General features: G+C 38.6%; 1 protein-coding gene across 1 annotated transcript in view; it reads right to left on the bottom strand.

Moving 5' to 3' along the window:
- LVRN (laeverin) overlaps positions 1 to 21,163 on the bottom strand; it is an 87,683-nt gene that overhangs the window by 33,521 nt on the left and 32,999 nt on the right. Inside the window, exons 5-6 of the mRNA XM_059919419.1 lie at positions 13,508 to 13,662; positions 11,943 to 12,056 (exon numbers count right to left, since the gene is read on the bottom strand). Coding sequence (XP_059775402.1) covers positions 11,943 to 12,056; positions 13,508 to 13,662 — 269 coding nt within the window. The remainder of the gene's footprint in view (positions 1 to 11,942; positions 12,057 to 13,507; positions 13,663 to 21,163) is intronic.

The following is a 21,163-nucleotide window of genomic DNA, read 5'->3' as shown; positions in this document are numbered from 1 at the left end:
GGGAACCTACCTCAACATAATAAAGGCCATATACAACAAACCCATAGCAAACATCACTCTCAGTGGTGAAAAACTGAAACCATTTCCTCTAAGATCAGGAAAAAGACAAGGATGTCCACTCTCACCACTGTTATTCAACATAGTTTTGGAAGTCCTAGCCATGGAAATCAGAGAAGAAAAAGAAATAAAAGGGAGACAGAGGAGAGAAGATGGCGGAAGAGTGAGACGCGGAGATCACCTTCCTTCCCACAGATACAGTAGAAATACATCTACACGTGGAACTGCTCCTATAGAACACCCACTGAACGCTGGCAGAAAACGTCAGACCTCCCAAAAGGCAAGAAACTCCCCCCGTACTTGGGTAGGGCAAAAGAAAAAGGAAATAACAGAGACAAAAGAATAGGGACGGCACCTGCACCAGTGGGAGGGAGCTGTGAAGGAGGAAAGATTTCCACGCACTAGGAGCCCCTTCTCGGGCAGAGACTGCGGGTGGCAGAGGGGGGAAGCTTCGGAGCCACGGAGGAGAGCGCAGCCACAGAGGTGCGGAGGGCAAAGCGGAGAGATTCCCGCACTTCCCACACGGAGGCTCGGCGCTGACCAGCACTCACCAGCCCGAGAGGCTTGTCTGCTCAGCCGCCGGGGCGGGCGGGGCTGGGAGCTGAGGCTCGGGCTTCGGTCGCAGGGAGAGGACTGGGGTTGGCGGCGTGAACACAGCCTGAAGGGGTTAGTGCACCACAGCTAGCCGGGAGGGAGTCCGGGAAAAAGTCTGCAGCTGCCGAAGAGGCAAGAGACTTTTTCTTCCCTGTTTCCTGGTGCGCGAGGAGAGGGGATTCAGAGCGCCGCCTAAACAAACTTCAGAGACGGGCGCGAGCCGCAGCTAACAGCGCGGATCCCATAGCAACAGGGGCGCAGAGGGAAAAACGGAGAGACTCCCGCACAGAGGCTCGGCGCCGACCAGCACTCACCAGCCCGAGAGGCTTGTCTGCTCCGCCGCCGGGGCGGGCGGGGCTGGGAGCGGAGGCTCGGGCTTCGGTCGGATCGCAGGGAGAGGACTGGGGTTGGCGGCGTGAACACAACCTGAAGGGGTTAGCGCACCACAGCTGGCTGGGAGGGAGACCGGGAAAAAGTCTGCAGCTGCCGAAGAGGCAAGAGACTTTTTCTTGCCTCTTTGTTTCGCGGCGCGCAAGGAGAGGGGATTCAGAGCGCCGCCTAAACGAACTCCAGAGACTGGCGCGAGCCGCGGCTATCAGCGCGGACCCCAGAGACGGGCGTGAGACGCTGGGGCTGCTGCTGCCGCCTCCAAGAAGCCTGTGTGCGAGCACAGGTCACTCTCCACACCGCCCCTCCCGGGAGCCCGTGCAGCCCGCCACTGCCAGGGTCCCGTGATCCAGGGACAACATCCCCCGGGAGAACGCACTGCGCGCCTCAGGCTGCTGCAACGTCACGCCGGCCTCTGATGCCGCAGGCTCGCCCCGCCTCCTCCGTACCCCTCCCTCCCCGTGGCCTGGGTGAGCCAGAGTCCCCGAAGCAGCTGCTCCTTTAACCCCGTCCTGTCTGGGCGGGGAACAGACGCCCTCAGGCGACCTACACGCAGAGGCGGGTCCAAATCCAAAGCTGATCCCCAGGAGCTGTGCGAACAGAGAAGAGGAGGGGAAATCTGTCCCAGCAGCCTCAGAAGAAGCGGATTAAAACTCCACAAACAACTTGATGTGCCTGCATCTGTTGAATACCTGAATAGACAACGAATCATCCCAAATTCAGGAGGTGGACTTTGGGAGCAGGATATATTAATTTTTCCCCTTTTCCTTTTTTTTTTGTGAGTGTATATGTATATGCTTCTGGGGGAGATTTTGTCTGTATAGCTTTGCTTTACAATAGCTTTATTTTACTTCACTATATTATAGCTTCTTCCTTTCTTTCCTTTCTTTCTTTCTTTCTTTCCTTCCTTCCTTCCTTCCTTCCTTCCTCCTTCCTTCCTTCCTTCCTTTCTTTCTTTCTTTCTTTCTATTTTTTCTCCCTTTTACTCTGAGCCGTGTGGACGAAAGGCTCTTGGTGCTTCAGCCAGGCATCAGGGCCGTACCTCGGAGGTGGGAGAGCCAACTTCAGGACACTGGTCCACAAGAGACCTCCCAGCTCCACGTAATACCAAACGGCAAAAATCTCTCAGAGATCTCCATCTCAACATCAAGACCCAGCATCACTCAATGACCAGCAAGCTACAGTGCTGAACACCCTATGCCAAACAACTAGCAAGACAGGAACACAGCCTCATCCATTAGCAGAGAGGCTGCCTAAAATCATAATAAGGCCACAGACACCCCAAAATACACCACCAGACGTGGACGTGCCCACCAGAAAGACAAGATCCAGCCTCATCCACCAGAGCTCAGGCACTAGTTCCCTCCACCAGGAAGCCTACACAACCCACTGAACCAACCTTAGCCACTGGGGACAGATACCAAAAACAACGGGAACTACAAACCTGCAACCTGTGATAAGGAGACCCCAAACACAGTAAGATAAGCAAAATGAGACGACAGAAAAACACACAGCAGATGAAGGAGCAGGGTCAAAACACACTAGACTTAACAAATGAAGAGGAAATAGGTAGTCTACCTGAAAAAGAATTCAGAATAATGATAGTAAGGATGATCCAAAATCTTGGAAATAGAATAGACAAAATGCAAGAAGCATTTAACAAGGACGTAGAAGAACTAAAGAGGAATCAAGCAATGATGAAAAACACAATAAATGAAATTAAAAATACTCTAGATGGGATCAATAGCAGAATAACTGAGGCAGAAGAAAGGATAAGTGACCTGGAAGATAAAATGGTGGAAATAACTACTGCAGAGCAGGATAAAGAAAAAAGAATGAAAAGAACTGAGGACAGTCTCAGAGACCTCTGGGACAGCATTAAACGCACCAACATTCGAATTATAGGGGTCCCAGAAGAAGAAGAGAAAAAGAAAGGGACTGAGAAAATATTTGAAGAGATTATAGTTGAAAACTTCCCTAATATGGGAAAGGAAATGGTTAATCAAGTCCTGGAAGCACAGAGAGTCCCATACAGGATAAACCCAAGGAGAAACACGCCAAGACACATATTAATCAAACTGTCAAAAATTAAATATAAGGAAAACATATTAAAGGCAGCAAGGGAAAAAAAACAAATAACACACAAGGGAATCCCCATAAGGTTAACATCTGATCTTTCAGCAGAAACTCTGCAAGCCAGAAGGGAGTGGCAGGATATACTTAAAGTCATGAAGGAGAAGAACCTACAACCAAGATTACTCTACCCAGCAAGGATCTCATTCAAATGTGATGGAGAAATTAAAACCTTTACAGACAAGCAAAAGCTGAGAGAGTTCAGCACTACCAAACCAGCTTTACAACAAATGCTAAAGGAACTTCTCTAGGCAAGAAACACAAGAGAAGGAAAACACCTACAATAACAAACCCAAAACATTTAAGAAAATGGGAATAGGAACATACATATCGATAATTACCTTGAATGTAAATGGATTAAATGCTCCCACCAAAAGACACAGGCTGCCTGAATGGATACAAAAACAAGACCCATATATATGCTGTCTACAAGAGACCCACTTCAGACCTAGAGACACATACAGACTGAAAGTGAGGGGATGGAAAAAGATATTCCATGCAAATGGAAATCAAAAGAAAGCTGGAGTAGCAATTCTCATATCAGACAAAATAGACTTTAAAATAAAGACTATTACAAGAGACAAAGAAGGACACTATATAATGATCAAGGGATCGATCCAAGAGGAAGGTATAACAATTGTAAATATTTATGCACCCAACATAGGAGCACCTCAATACATAAGGCAAGTACTAACAGCCATAAAAGGGGAAATCGACAGCAACACAATCATAGTAGGGGACTTTAACACCCCACTTTCACCAATGGACAGATCATCCAAAATGAAAATAAATAAGGAAACACAAGCTTTAAATGATACATTAAACAAGATGGACTTAATTGATATTTATAGGACATTCCACCCAAAAACAACAGAATACACATTTTTCTCAAGTGCTCATGGAACATTCTCCAGGATAGATCATATCTTGGGTCACAAATCAAACCTTGGTAAATTTAAGAAAATTGAAATCGTATCAAGTATCTTTTCCGACCACAACGCTATGAGACTAGATATCAATTACAGGAAAAGATCTGTAAAAAATACAAACACATGGAGGCTACACAATACATTACTTAATAATGAAGTGATTACTGAAGAAATCAAAGGGGAAATCAAAAAATACCTAGAAATAAATGACAATGGAGATACGACGACCCAAAACCTATGGGACGCAGCAAAAGCAGTGCTAAGAGGGAAGTTTATAGCAATACAAGCCTACCTCAAGAAACAGGAAACATCTCGAATAAACAACCTAACCTTGCACCTAAAGCAATTAGAGAAAGAAGAACAAAAAAACCCCAAAGTTAGCAGAAGGAAAGAAATTATAAAGGTCAGGTCAGAAATAAATGAAAAAGAAATGAAGGAAACAATAGCAAAAATCAATGAAACTAAAAGCTGGTTCTTTGAGAAGATAAACAAAATTGATAAACCATTAGCCAGACTCATCAAGAGAAAAAGGGAGAAGACTCAGATCAATAGAATTAGAAATGAAAAAGGAGAAATAACCACTGACACTGCAGAAATACAAAAGATCATGAGAGATTACTACAAGCAACTCTATGCCAATAAAATGGACAACCTGGAAGAAATGGACAGATTCTTAGAAATGCACAAACTGCCGAGACTGAACCAGGAAGAAATAGAAAATATGAACAGACCAATCACAAGCACTGAAATTGAAACTGTGATTAAAAACCTTCCAACAAACAAAAGCCCAGGACCAGATGGCTTCACAGGTGAATTCTATCAAACATTTAGAGAAGAGCTAACACCTATCCTTCTGAAACTCTTCCAAAATATTGCAGAGGGAGGAACACTCCCAAACTCATTCTACGAGGCCACCATCACCCTGATACCAAAACCAGACAAAGATGTCACAAAGAAAGAAAACTACAGGCCAATATCATTGATGAACATAGATGCAAAAATCCTCAACAAAATACTCGCAAACAGAATCCAACAGCACATTAAAAGGATCATACACCATGATCAAGTGGGGTTTATCCCAGGAATGCAAGGATTCTTCAATATACGCAAATCAATCAATGTGATACACCATATTAACAAATTGAAGGAGAAAAACCATATGATCATCTCAATAGATGCAGAGAAAGCTTTCGACAAAATTCAACACCCATTTATGATAAAAGCCCTGCAGAAAGTAGGCATAGAGGGAACTTTCCTCAACATAATAAAGGCCATATATGACAAACCCACAGCCAACATTGTCCTCAATGGTGAAAAACTGAAACCATTTCCACTAAGATCAGGAACAAGACAAGGTTGCCCACTCTCACCACTATTATTCAACATAGTTTTGGAAGTGTTAGCCACAGCAATCAGAGAAGACAAAGAAATAAAAGGAATCCAAATCGGAAAAGAAGAAGTAAAGCTGTCACTATTTGCAGATGACATGATACTATACATAGAGAATCCTAAAGAGGCTACCAGAAAACTCCTAGAGCTAATCAATGAATTTGGTAAAGTAGCAGGATACAAAATTAATGCACAGAAATCGCTTGCATTTCTATACACTAATGACGAAAAATCTGAAAGTGAAATTAAGAAAACACTCCCGTTTACCATTGCAACAAAAAGAATAAGATATCTAGGAATAAACCTACCTAAGGAGACAAAAGACCTGTATGCAGAAAATTATAAGACACTGATGAAAGAAATTAAAGATGATACAAATAGATGGAGAGATATACCATGTTCCTGGATTGGAAGAATCAACATTGTGAAAATGACTCTACTACCCAAAGCAATCTACAGATTCAATGCAATCCCTATCAAACTACCACTGGCATTTTTCACAGAACTAGAACAAAAAATTTCACAATTTGTATGGAAACACAAAAGACCCCGAATAGCCAAAGCAATCTTGAGAACGAAAAATGGAGCTGGGGGAATCAGGCTCCCTGACTTCAGACTATACTACAAAGCTTCAGTAATCAAGACAGTTTGGTACTGGCACAAAAACAGAAATATAGATCAATGGAACAGGATAGAAAGCCCAGAGATAAACCCACACACATATGGTCACCTTATCTTTGATAAAGGAGGCAAGCATATACAGTGGAGAAAAGACAGCCTCTTCAATAAGTGGTGCTGGGAAAATTGGACAGGTACATGTAAAAGTATGAAATTAGAACACTCCCTGACACCATGCACAAAAATAAACTCCAAATGGATTAAAGACCTAAGTGTAAGGCCAGACACTATCAAACTCTTAGAGGAAAACATAGGCAGAACACTCTATGACATACATCACAGCAAGATTCTTTTTGACCCAGCTCCCAGAGAAATGGAAATAAGAACACAAATAAACAAATGGGACCTAATGAAACTTAAAAGCTTTTGCACAGCAAAGGAAACCATAAACAAGACCAAAAGACAACCCTTAGAATGGGAGAAAATATTTGCAAATGAAGCAACTGACAAAGGATTAATCTCCAAGATTTACAAGCAGCTCATGCAGCTCAATAACAAAAAAATGAACAACCCAATCCAAAAATGGGCAGAAGACCTAAATAGACATTTCTCCAAAGAAGATATACAGATGGCCTACAGACACATGAAAGAATGCTCAACATCATTAATCATTAGAGAAATGCAAATCAAAACTACAATGAGATATCATCTCACACCGGTCAGAATGGCCATCATCAAAAAATCTAGAAACAATAAATGCTGGAGAGGGTGTGGAGGAAAGGGAACACTCTTGCACTGTTGGTGGGAATGTAAATTGATACAGCCACTATGGAGAACAGTATGGAGGTTCCTTAAAAAACTACAAATAGAACTACCATACGACCCAGCAATCCCACTACTGGGCATATACCCTGAGAAAACCATAGGTCAAAAAGTGTCATGTACCACAATGTTCATTGCAGCTCTATTTACAATAGCCAGGACCTGGAAGCAACCTAAATGTCCATCGACAGACGAATGGATAAAGAAGATGTGGCACATATATACAATGGAATATTACTCAGCCATAAAAAGAAATGAAATGGAGGTATTTGTAATGAGGTGGATGGAGTTAGAGTCTGTCATACAGAGTGAAGTAAGTCAGAAAGAGAAAAACAAATACAGTATGCTAACACATATATACGGAATCTAAGGAAAAAAAAAAAAAAAAAGGCCATGAAGAACCTAGTGGCAAGACGGGAATAAAGACACAGACCTACTAGAGAATGGACTTGAGGATATGGGGAGGGGGTGGGGTGAGATGTGACAGGGTAAGAGAGTGTCATGGACATATATACACTACCAAATGTAAAATAGATAGCTAGTGGGAAGCAGCCGCATAGCACAGGGAGATCAGCTCGGTGCTTTGTGACCACCTAGAGGGGTGGGATGGGGAGGGTGGGAGGGAGGGAGATGCAAGAGGGAAGAGAAATGGGAACATATTGTATATGTATAACTGATTCACCTTGTTATAAAGCAGAAGCTAACACACTATTGTAAGGCAATTATACTTCAATAAAGATGAAGGTGGATAAAAAAAAAAAAAAAAAAAAAAGAAATAAAAGGAATCCATATTGGAAAAGAAGAAGTAAAACTGTCACTGTTTGGAGATGACATGATACTATACATAGAGAGTCCCAAAGATGCCACCAGAAAATTACTAGAGCTAATCAATGAATTTGGTAAAGTTGTAGGATACAAAATTAATGCACAGAAATCTCTTGCATTCCTATACACTAATGATGAAAAATCTGAAAGAGAAATTAAGGAAACACTCCCATTTACCACTGCAACAAAAAGAATAAAATACCTAGGAATAAACCTACCTAGGGAGACAAAAGACCTGTATGCAGAAAACTATAAGACACTGATGAAAGAAATTAAAGATGATACCAACAGATGGAGAAATATATCATGTTCTTGGATTAGAAGAATCAATATTGTGAAAATGACTATACTACCCAAAGCAATCTACAGATTCAATGCAATCCCTATCAAATTACCAATGGCATTTTTTACAGAACTAGAACAAAAAGTCTTAAAATTTGTACGGAGACACAAAAGGCCCCGAATAGCAAAAGCAGTCTTGAGGGAAAAAAACAGAGCTGGAGGAATCAGACTTCCTGACTTCAGACTACACTACAAAGCTACAGTCATCAAGACAATATGGTACTGGCACAAAAATAGAGATATAGATCAATGGAACAAGATAGAAAACCCAGAGATAAACCCACGCACCTATGGTCAACTAATCTATGACAAAGGAGGCAAGGATATACAATGGAGAAAAGACAGTCTCTTCAATAAGTGCTGCTGGGAAAACTGGACAGCTACATGTAAAAGAATGAAATTAGAACACTCCCTAACACCATACACAAAAATAAACTCAAAATGGATTAGAGACTTAAATGTAAGACTGGACACTATAAAACTCCTAGAGGAAAACATAGGAAGAACACTCTTTGACATAAATCCCAGCAAGATCTTTTTTGACCGACCTCCTAGAGTAATGGAAATAAAAACAAAAATAAACAAATGGGACCTAATGAAACTTAAAAGCTTTTGCACAGCAAAGGAAACTACAAACAAGACAAAAAGACAGCCCTCAGAATGGGAGAAAATATTTGCAAACGAATCAATGGACAAAGGATTAATTTCTAAAATATATAAACAGCTCATGTAGCTCAATATTAAAAAAACAAACAACCCAATCCAAAAATGGGCAGAAGACCTAAATAGACATTTCTCCAAAGAAGACATACAGATGGCCAAGAAGCACATGAAAAGCTGCTCAACATCACTAATTATTAGAGAAATGCAAATCAAAACTACGAGGTATCACCTCACACCAGTTAGAATGGGCATCATCAGAAAATCTACAAACAACAAATGCTGGAGAGGGTGTAGAGAAAAGGGAACCCTCTTGCAGTGTTGGTGGGAATGTAAATTGATACAGCCACTATGGAGAACAGTATGGATGTTTCTTAAAAAACTAAAAATAGAATTTCCATATGACCCAGCAATCCCACTACTGGGCATATACCCAGAGAAGAGCACAATTCAAAAAGAAACATGCACCCCAATGTTCATTGCAGCAGTATTTGCAATAGCCAGGTCATGGAAGCAACCTAAATGCCTATCGACAGACAAATGGATAAAGAATATGTGGTACATATATACAATGGAATATTACTCAGCCATAAAAAGGAATGAAATTGGGTCATTTGTAGAGACGTGGATGAATCTAGAGACTGTCATACAGAGTGAAGTAAGTCAGAAAGAGTAAAACAAATATCATATATTAACGTATATATGTGGAACCTAGAAAAATGGTACAGATGAACCTGTTTGCAGGGCAGAAACTGAGACAGAAATGCAGAGAACAAATGTATGGACACCCAGGGGGGAAAGCAGAGGGGGTAGAGGTGGTGGTGTGATGAATTTGGAGTTTGGGATCGACATACATACACCAATATGTATAAAATGGATAACTAATAAGAATGTGCTGTATAGAAAAATAAATAAAACAAACAAAAAAAGAATCAATGATAAAAAGAAATAACTAAATGGTAAAAGAGAGGATAATCTTACCATCTTAGCTTCAAAAACATTAGTAATATGTTTTCGTCACTGTTTCCAGTTATGGTAATACCTTAGCCATTTTAGTTGCATTAAGAGGTAACTGACTGATGTTGATAGTATAGTCTATTCAATTAAGGACATACAGGGTGAATCTAATTGTTTTATGGGAATGCAATTTCTTTCCATATTTACTCTCAGCACAGAGTTAATTTGGAATACAACCAAATGCTTTCAAAAACAGTTATAGATGACACTAACCATGTGTAGATGCTACTTTATAAAAGAGAGATATAAACAATTTTGTAGGTATAGAGTATATGGAAAGGACTATTGAAGACAACTGAGATTTACTGTATGTGTATAAAGTTTATGTATATGAAAAGAGTCATATAATGAACATATACACACACACCATAAGCTCCTTGAGAACGAGAACACTCCCAGGTGTTTTCTCTGCAGAGCACAGTGGTTAAAGGCATGGGCTTTGCAGTTACAGAAACCTGGAACTGACTCTCATCTCTGACCTTTAATAACTGTGAGACCTTGAACAACTTACTTAATGCTTCTATGCCTCAGTTTCCTCAATAGAAAATAGAAAAGATAACAACTATACTCATAGGATTATTTTGAAGATTGAGTAAGATGATATATGTATAGAACTTACACTACCAGGCAGATAAATCCTAAGTACTCAGTGAATGGTAAATACAGTATTATTGTTATTATCATCATTATCCTCATCTTCAGACTAGACCCAGGTAACTGGAATGTAATCACAGTTCTGCCTCAATCAGGCAAATGACCTTGGGCGAGTCAATTAACTTTTCAATACTTCATTCTGCTGATCTATATCATGATGTCCAATCCAGGGGAGGAAGAGCAGAGGTACTGCAGAATGGCCGGACTATGTGATGGTGGGCATTTTGTAGGATGTTTGCAAAGGGCAGAGTGGGTGGCATGGAACTGGGGCAGTAAGAGGCTGCTACATCAGTGCTTCCCAGAAACTACAATTTCACAAACAGGTAAAAAAGGATTTTTTTTTTTTAAGTTTCTGGGGTGCCAAGAGAGGTCTGTCAACTTTTTATTCTGCCAACTTTTTAGTCAACAAAAACCAAATATCTACCTACCATCTCCCTCCTTTCATAGAGGGAAAATTTACAACCAATATAATAGAAAGAACACAATCTTAGACTCTCCTTCAAAGTGAATAAATTTAGCCTGTAAAGAAGATCTGGCCAGTGGAGATCAGCATTTCAAATGTCAATGTACTCTGAATGAGCGAGGGTAGGGAAGGGAGGAAAGAGGCCAAAAATTGAGCCTTGGAAACACTTGGGAGGGGAGATGAGAGAGAGGCTGGCAAAGGGCAGCAGAAAGAGCAGCTCTGAGCATCAGGGGGATGGCAGGAGGCAGGAGGCAGGACGCAGGAACAGAGGGGGAGAAAGGACCCCTGGCTCGGAGTGAAAAAGTGAGGTCTGTGTCAAAAGATGGTATTAAGTCTAAACATTTAAACACCTAAATCAAATAAAGTCAATTTGGCTTTATCATGCCATTCTGAAAGCACTACCTAATTACTCGAAATAAAATATTAGAAACATAACTTACAGTTGAAATAATCAGATTTGCATATCCATAAGTTTATTTTTCTATACTACTATTTACTCAAAACAGCAAAAGAATATCAGCTATAATAGATACAATATCAGCTATTAGTATTATATGTAATATCAGCTGTATTATATGTAACATAATATATATTTATAATATATAATATAGCATATTCTTATCATTAAAGCCATAGACTACTGATTACAAGCGCTTTAAAATTTAGTCTAGGTAGAAATAAATGAAAATAACCTAAAATCTTATAGTAGGGAAATATTACATAGATACACCTTATAAGGTGATATGATAAAATATTAGGCAACCCTTAAAAATCATGTTTTCAGAAATGATTTAATGATTTGTGAAAATGCTCTTGATATAGTATGAAGTAGAAAGGGTATTACACATTTCTGTGTAATTCTCTTTTAGGAATATTTATAATAATAAAAGTCTGGAAAAAGAAAACATACCAAAAAGATAAAATTGATCATCTCTGGTATTACAGATAATTTAATATTCCTTTTATTTTTCTGTATTTTACACACTTTCAACAATAAACATGCATTACTTTTATAATTAAGGGAAAAAAATTATAATTAACAAACTACTTACCCTTGGGAGTTTAGGATTGAAGTAGTTAATTACTCCAAACTCAAAATAAGATGCAAAACCTTCATTGAGCCAGATATTGTTCCACCAATTCATGGTAACCAAGTTTCCAAACCACTTTTGGAGTTGGGAAAAAAAAATTCTTAAATTCAATTTAAGTAATATTTATTGTAATTGCATGTGAAATAAATGTAAGGTCAAAGACAAAATTAAATGCTTTTTGCTATCAATGATAAACTTGAAAACAGGACCCCAAAATGACGTTGTTGTTTTAACATGAAGAGATGTCAGTCATGCATTTCTTCTAAAATCATTTCACATCCAATGACTGAAAGCAATTTTTGTTTTAAAATTGTGATGTTAAAAAATAAGTTAAGCTAGAGTAGCAGTTCTCAAATTGTCCACTTTGCCCCAAAGTTAAGTTAAAGCAGAAGTCCTGAAAGTTTACTTAGCACCTACTAATTACAGAACCGTATACTCTAAACAGACTACATTAGGATCTTGCTGTAAGCAGTGATTATGTTTTCAGGACATGATTTGATCTGCACCATGTAAAAATCACTCAAGTATTCATATGTTCTGCAAAGTGGTACAGCTATAATTATTTTCTATTTGAGCTTAACAGAAAGAAAGTGTCAAACAGATGATAAACAGAATCAGGAAAGAAAAACACAATAATTTCCAAAACCAACAAATCCACATCCTGGTATTTAACCAAATTCTTATATAACAGCTGTGACGTACTAATAGCAGCCTGTATTCCAAAACAATGTGTCATTTAGGCTATAATAAAAAAAATGACACTTTGGGTGACTGATCAAAACTTGTGAAAGTATGTGTTGACTGTGTAACAGGGTGTTATTCAATCCCAGTAAATCACTCTTCTCCAAAACTTCTTAGGAGTCCATATAACAAAAAGATAACAATTTCATAGTTTAGATGACTTCTTTCTTGACAAACTTGATTTATAAAGGTCAAAATGCAGATGTAAGAATCTCCATCAAATCAAATAACTAAACTTCTAAAATCACAGCATAAAAGCATATAGATCTAATGAAATAAATCCTGTTTACATCACCTTTGGGGATGCAGCTCCAGGATTAATTACTGCTCACCTCACTGACACTAGTATATTGACTATAATCCTTTAACTTGTAACTTCTCTCAAAAAAAAAAAAAAGTTTGTAACAATCTGCTAATGAAATGCGGATATCTTGCAGTGACTTTTTTGAATATCTCTATTTTAAGATGGAATGGAAAGCAAATAATCATAGCTCTGCTTGGCTTACTTTTCCTGAAGAGAACTTTGTGGAACACAGTTACTCTTTGGATATAAATATATGACCTGCGAATGTTCTTTAAGTTCTCATCACTGTGATTTATCACCAGTAGTTCAAATCCACCCAGGATCTGATTACACAGATCCTTCCTTGTTTTCTTTCAGCGACCCACTTTTCAAATAATTTTTAAACTTTGGTGTACAGCAGGGTTTGGGGGGGTCGCTACTTTTGGTACAGCAGCTGGAGAATATTTTCATGTGAAATAAGAAAGAACGTTTTACCACATGCCTGATGTCCAATCTCGTGGGAGACAATATAGGAGATCACAGTCTTTTTTTCTGTTAGTTTATCCTTTGGTTGCAGCAACAATAATGACTCATCAAACATCAACAGTCCCCAGTTTTCCATTGCACGGTTGTCAAAAGTAGGCAAAGCAATTATATCTAAGTGGATTTAAATGGAGGGAAAAATGAAATCATCTCTTCCTCAAAATTTGAGACTTCCAGATACAAACATCTCAAAATGAAATCATAAAATTACTGAAAGAAAAATGCAAGTGAATATTTATAATTTAAGGGGAAAGAAGGCTTTAAAGACATACCAAAGACAGAGCCAGAAAATAAACTGTTTTGACTATATGAAAATTAAATACTTTTGATAAAGGACCTGTATTCAAAATATACAAAGAACCCTTGAAACTCAATAATAAGAAAATAACTTTACAAAATTAGCAAAAGATCTAAATAGACACTTCACTAAAGAGATATGCAAATGGCAAATAAACAGATGAAAACATGCTCAACATCATATGTCATTAGGAATTTGCAAATTAAAATGACAATGAGATACCATGACACACCAATTCAAAACAAAACACCAAATGCTGGAGAAGATGTGGAACAATAAAAACTCTCATTCATTGCTGGTGGGAATGCAAAATGGTACAGCCACTTCAGAAGACAATTTGGCAGTTTCTTGTAAAGCTAAACATAGGCTGACCATACAGTCTAGCAATTGAGATCCTAGGTATTTACCCAAATGAGTCAGAAACTTATGTCAGAAACATGCACATGAATATTTATAGCAGTCTTATTCATAGCTGCCAAAACTTGGAAGCAATCAAGATGTCTTTTAATAGGTGAATGGATAAAGAAACTGTAGTACAGCCATACAACAGAGTTCTATTTAGTGATAAAAAGAAATGAGCTATCAAGCTATGAAAGGACACAGAGAAAACTTAAATGCATGTCACTAAGTGAAAGGAGCCAGTCTGAAAAAGCCACACATGGTATGATTCCAGTTAGTATATAACAGTATGGAAAAGGCAAAACCATAGAGACAGTAAAAAGATCAGTAGTTATCAGGGACTTGGGGAAAAGAGGGAGAATGAATAGGTAGAGCACAGGGGATTTTTTATGACAGTGAAACTATCTGTATGATACTGTAATGGTAGAGACATGTCATTACTATATACATTTGTCAAAACTCACAGAACTGTACAACACAAAGAGTGAACTCTAATGTAAACTATGGACTTTAGTTAATAAAAGTGTATCAATACAGGTTCATCAATTGTAATTTTAAAAATAGCCACAACAATGTAAGACGTTAACAATAGGAGAAACTGGGGTTGGGGACAAGGGGAGGGAGAGGAGGTATATGAGGACCCTCTACACTTTGGGCACAATTTTTCTGTAAACCTAAAACTGCTCTAAAAAATAAAGTCTATTTAAAATCAAATATTTTAGTTCACCAAAAAACACCACAAACAAATTTGAAAGGCAAAACATGGACTGGGAAAAATATTTGCAGCATATATCACAACTAGACAATATTTTTTCAATATTTAAAGAACTCTGATGAATAAAAAAGAAAACACAAAAACGTGAACAACTCACGAAAGAAATAAATCAAACAGCCAAAAATCTTTCTTAAAATGTTCAGCTTCATTTGTATCAAAAACAAAAATTAAAACAATGATATAACTTAATCTTTCAAATGTATGAGAAGATTAATAATTAGTATTGGCTAGAATTAATAAATTAAGTATAGGAAAACTGACACATAGCCTTTTGGCAAGGGTGTGAACTGGTACAATTTTTCTGGAGCAATCCAGCAAAATGCTTCATGACCTTTAAAAATGTTCCTACCCTTTCCACTTTTGGAATTTCTACTAAGGCAAGTAGCATGGATATTTGTAAACATTTCCTTATGTTTTCTTTAGTGTTTTAAAAGCAGCACCGGGGCTTCCCTGGTGGCGCAGTGGTTGAGAATCTGCCTGCCAATGCAGGGGACACGGGTTCGAGCCCTGGTCTGGGAAGATCCCACATGCTGCGGAGCAACTGGGCCCGTGAGCCACAATTACTGAGCCTGCGCGTCTGGAGCCTGTGCTCCACAACAAGAGAGGCCGCGATAGTGAGAGGCCCGCGCACCGCGATGAAGAGTGGTCCCCGCTTGCCACAACTAGAGAAAGCCCTCGCACAGAAACGAAGACCCAACGCAGCCATAAATAAATAAAAAAAAAAAAAAAAAAAAAAGCAGCACCCGCCACCAAAAAGGGAAAATCAGTCCAAATGTTCAACCACTGAGGATTAAATAAATTATTCTGTCAAACTGATACGTAGGCATCCTATGTCTTAAAATGACAATAAAAAAGAATAGTTATCTGGATCATGTTGCTATATACTGTTAACTTAAAAAAAAAAAAAGCCAAAGAATAGTATCAATTCCAGGGTATAATTTTTGTTAAAAACAAAGAAGCAAATACAAAGAAAGGTGGAGACTGAGACAAAGACAGACACTGGAAATATATACACCAAAATGTTACCCATGATTATCTCTGCATGGTAGCAAAACAGGAGATTTTGCTTCTCTTTTTTGTGCTTTTCCCTATCTTTCCACATTTTCGACAGTGTGATCATTATTGCTTCTAAAACTAGAACAAGTCTTAAAATTTTCTTTTGCTAATGTAAGAAATATCATTCCTACAGTCCATGCTACATTTGCCTAATGAATGTTTTATGCTGTGCTATGCTCAGTAATTTAAGTTGACTTTACACTTGGTTGAAGTTGACAGTACGTAGTAAAGCGTATCCAGGTAGAGGATACATAGCTTCCACCAGGTAATGCTCTTTTATCTTTGGGTATACTTAGTTGCCTCAGCCTAGGTCTCCCATTCTTCTATCTATCCTTTCCTCCACCTGCACCCATCCTACCCAGCAACCCACCCACTTTCCTCACAAAAAACTGCTCTACCCCACTCAAGCCAATCCCTTTTGTTCTCTACAACCACTGAGTCTTTCTCTGTTGGAGCTCTTTGCTATCCCAGGAAATCCTCTGCTCAGTCTATGAATGCCACCAATACTTGTGGTCCAATCTAACCAACTTTAAGAAGCCATTTCTAACTAACCCTGATGACTATTTTAAAAAAATTGTTTTTTCTTTACTTCAGATGCATACAACTGGAGTAAGAAGAATTCATGTTTCTTCACACATGACCCTGTTTTATTTTATTTTAATGATGAATTCATTATTTTAAAATAATAATACAAAACCCATGACTCTACCACGTACCCTTTAGAACAGGGGTTGGCAAATTTTTTCCGTAAAGGGCCAGATTAGTAGATAGTTTCAGCTTTGCGGGCTATATGTCTTCTGTAACACAGTTAGCTCAGGCATACCAGCACAAAAGTAGCCACACACACTATGTAAGCAAATAAGCACGTTGTGGTGCAATAAAACTATTTATGGACCCTGAAATATGAATTTTATAAAATTCTCATGTATCACAAAATATTATTCTTCCTTTGATTTTTTTCAACCATTTAAAATTGTAAAAACCAATCTTAGCTCATGGACCATACAAAAATAGGCAGTGGGCCAGATTTGATTGCTTGCCTGTGCCTAATTTAGATTATTATTAATAACTTGTATTCTGATTTCCAGGCTGGCAGCATCAGCACCACCAGGGAGCTTATCAGAAATAAAAATTCTGGGACCAACCCCAGACCTACTGAATCAGAAACTCTGGGGTCAGGAGCAGCAATCTGTGGTTTAACCAGCCTTCCAAGTGATTCCAATGCACGGTAACATTTGCGAACAGCTGACTTACATCTTCCTCTGTGCTCCTTCTCAACTCATCCTTTATTCTTCCAGAGATTCACCACTATCCTGCACTTGGTGTTTATCATTCCATTGTTTAAGAAAAAGCAAGGGACTATATATGTAGTTGCTAATATTATATATAATATTGCCTAAATATTATATTGTTTAGGTTTCTTTTGTTTTTAAACTTTAGAAAGAGTGTTTCATTTTCATTGCTGGATAGTTTCCCGTTGTGTGAATGAACCACACGTTATCTATCCATTCTCCTATCGGTGACCACTTTGGTTGCTTTCAGTTTGGGGCTAGTATGAAAAGCGTGGCTATGAACATTCTTGCACATGTCTTCTGGCACATATGTGCTCAAATTCCTCTTGGGGTATATCTAGCAATGGAATTACTGAGTTTTAAGGTATTCTAATGATCAACATTGTAAGATAACAAATAAGTTTCAAAGTTGTAACAACTGATACTCCCTTCAACAATGTCACCTTCTACTGGCGTTTGTCAGAATGCTTACTCTTTGACAACTGAGTGGTATGAAATGGTGCCTCACTGTGGCCTTGGATATTCATTTCTCAGATTGCTTAATGAGGCTAAGTATCTCTCCATAAGTTTATTAGTCACATCTGTTTCCTTTTCTGTAAAACAGCTATTCATATATCTTTTACTTGTTTTTTTCTATTGTTATTTTTCTTATTTATTTGTAGGTGTTCTTTATATATTTGGGCTACTCCCATTACCAGTTATCAATCCTCTTTCTTTTAAGGGTTCTTTTTTAGCCAGTACGTTATCTCATACTTAGCAATTTGTTGCTTTTGCTTTTAACACGTAGGAGCTATCTCCCTAACTGAGCTACTTGAACAGAGCCTCAGCCATCTACTTCTTCTGCATTCACAGAGCACCTAGGAAAGTAACAGGTGATTCTCATTTACTCAGTAGCTTCTAATTGATTATGGTCATTATTTCATTGCTTTATGATTTATATTGTACTTGAGTTTTACTACTATAAAAATACAGATCATGCTGGGATGTACAATACATATCATTAACCTGGTATAGTTACAAGTTAAGAGTAAAATAAAAACTTAAAAGGGAAGTTGCCATTTTAAAAGTTTGCAAATCTCAAATGCCCATATTTATTCCTAAAAGCATCATGATGCCACTTTTTCTTTCAAAACTTACAACAACCCAAACAGCCAACTCTATCATCTCTGTAATATTTTGATATTTCAGTCCACTTCTGACTTTAAACAGAGTGAATTAAAATGATAGCAACACCAGAAAAAAAAATGTTGTTCTAAAGACGAAAACTCTAATTTGAAAAGATACATGCACCCCAATGTTCATAGCAGCATTATTCACAATAGTCAAGACATGGATACAACCTAAATGTGCATCAACAGATGAATGTGTGTGTGTGTGTGTGTGTGTGTGTGTGGATATATATATATATATAATGAAATATTACTCATCCATAAAAAAATTGAAATAATGCCATTCGCAGCAATACGATGGACCTAGAGATTGTCATACTAAGTGAAGTAAGTCCGACAGAGAAAGACAACTGTCATATATGTGGAATCTAAAATATTGATACAAATGAACTTATTTACAAAACAGAAATAGACTCACAGACAGAAAACAAACTTATGGTTACCAAAGGGGTAAGGGGGAAAGGGGTAAATTAGGAATTTGGGATAAACAGATACACACTGCTATATGTAAAATAGATATAGAACAAGGACCTACTGTATAGCACAGGGAACTATATTCAATATCTTGTAATAACCTATAATGGAAAAGAATCTGAAAAAGAATAGATATGTATCTAACTGAATCACTTTGCTGTACACCTGAAACATTGTAAATCAACTATACTTAAATAAAAAAAGAGCAGAAAGAAAGAAAAAATGTTATTCTATGTAATAGATATATACACATGGTTTAGATTCTGAGGCTTAGAATTCAACTGAGCAAGCTACAAGAAGGTAAGCTAAAAGAACACCATGGAAGAAATAAATAAAAAGGCTTTTCACCTGACTCACTGAGAGTAAAGGGTAAGGCGTATGTGGGAAATGCCGATAGGGAAGGTTTGGCTCTCTTGCTTTTTTTGTGTGTTTGTTTGTTCTTGTTTTTGTTTTTAACTGACTCAACCAAAAGTTAAAGTAATTAGGAAACATTAGTTTATCTTTCTCTTAAAGATGCAGTAATAGAGAAACTCCTTATTTTAATCATCTATCAAAATGCGGTTTTGACTAAGCACCACCTGCGTGTGTGCTCATAGAGCAACATTGGCTGAGATGCTATGAAAGATACAAAAAAAGTGCCAATATAACCCTGACTTCCAAGAGTTGGTAATCTAGCCAGAATTTACATGGAATTACTGAACTCATTGCATATATTTATTCCTCCACCAAAAAAAAAAAAATGTTTGCTGTTTACCACTCTGAGAGAAGCACTGTCATAGGCTCTGAGAGTACTTTAAAAAGGACAGTCCAGATCCTGACCCGCAACTTGCCCTCGACCTACTGGGGGAGATGATTAGGATCTAGTAGGTCAAGAGCTTGAATGCAGGGGCGCACAGGATGCTGTGGAAGCGTGAGAGATGGAGTCAGGGAAAACTTCCTGGAGGAGGGGGCACTGAGTTGAGAAATATAAGAATCAACCTGTTGGGTAAAAGGTATGGCAGGATGTGCAAACTGCATGTGCAAGAGCCTGAAGGAGAGGAGAGGAAGATGAAAGTGTAGGAGAGGATAGAGATGGTGTTAGAGCATCCCTCCTACTCTGAGAAACTGTTAAAAGCCTGGACTTTATCCTCAAATGGGAAGCCACAGAGAGGTTTTAGAGGACAGTAACATGATCAGATTTTGCTTTGGAAAAATCCCTCTGGCCTCAGTGTGGAAGATGGATTGGAGGAGACAAGAGCGAAGGTGGTGAAACTAAGTGAGAGCTGTTGTGGTCAAGCTGTTGGTGACGTAAACTAGGGAGAATGAGGGGCATGGGAAGAAGTGGATGGATGTGGAGATAATAAGGAGGTGACTAATTGGATGGCGGAGATGCTTTGACAGAACAGGATATCAAGAATAACTCTGGACTTCTCCTTATCTAAATAAAGACAAATGGAAATTTGCTTGCCTAGACAAGGTTTATCTTGAGATCTTCCAGCCGCAGAAGTGCCAGAAGTTGGTCACCATGCCCAGATTCCTGCCACCCCCCAACTTTCTAAATGACGGTATCACCTCTGGGATCCATGAGGGGGCCAAGGCTAGTCACCATTCCTGCACTCCCCATCCCTCCTCAGCCAGAAGGCTTGAGCTGCAGAGCCCCTGGCTTCCCAGGGTTCAAGAGGCTTGAGCTCCCCAATTTTTACTCCCCACTTTCCTTCTACTATATGCCAGGAAAGGCCAAACATACTTTTCCCCAAGACTTCAACTAACTAACCTGTCAGAGGAACAAAACACTTACGTGATACCCTTAATTTTGATAGGAAAAACATGGAGCAACTTTCTGAGCTGAGTGGCTCACATAATTTTAAGGACATTCCATACAGATCTATGAGAAATAAAATGTTTACATATTCCTTCGAGGATCATATTATGTTCACACATGATCCCAATTTTATACAACAAAAATTCACAGATGGGACCCCCAGGTCCTAATCCAATGACTCACAGCTAAAGAATAGTTTTTGAAAAACCAACAAAACCTTACTAAAGGGAACTGGAGTGACTCACACAAGCGGCTAAAAGGATGCAGAACACTGCATTGCACACTCACGTTATGAGAGGAAAGGACAGAATGCAAGAGAGAAGACAGTGTCTGGAGGATGTAAGTTGCCAG

Source organism: Balaenoptera ricei, chromosome 3 (assembly GCF_028023285.1).
Source record: "Balaenoptera ricei isolate mBalRic1 chromosome 3, mBalRic1.hap2, whole genome shotgun sequence".
Taxonomy (NCBI): domain Eukaryota; kingdom Metazoa; phylum Chordata; class Mammalia; order Artiodactyla; family Balaenopteridae; genus Balaenoptera; species Balaenoptera ricei.
Note: the sequence above shows the minus strand (reverse complement) of the source record. Positions and strands in the feature narration are given on the sequence as shown.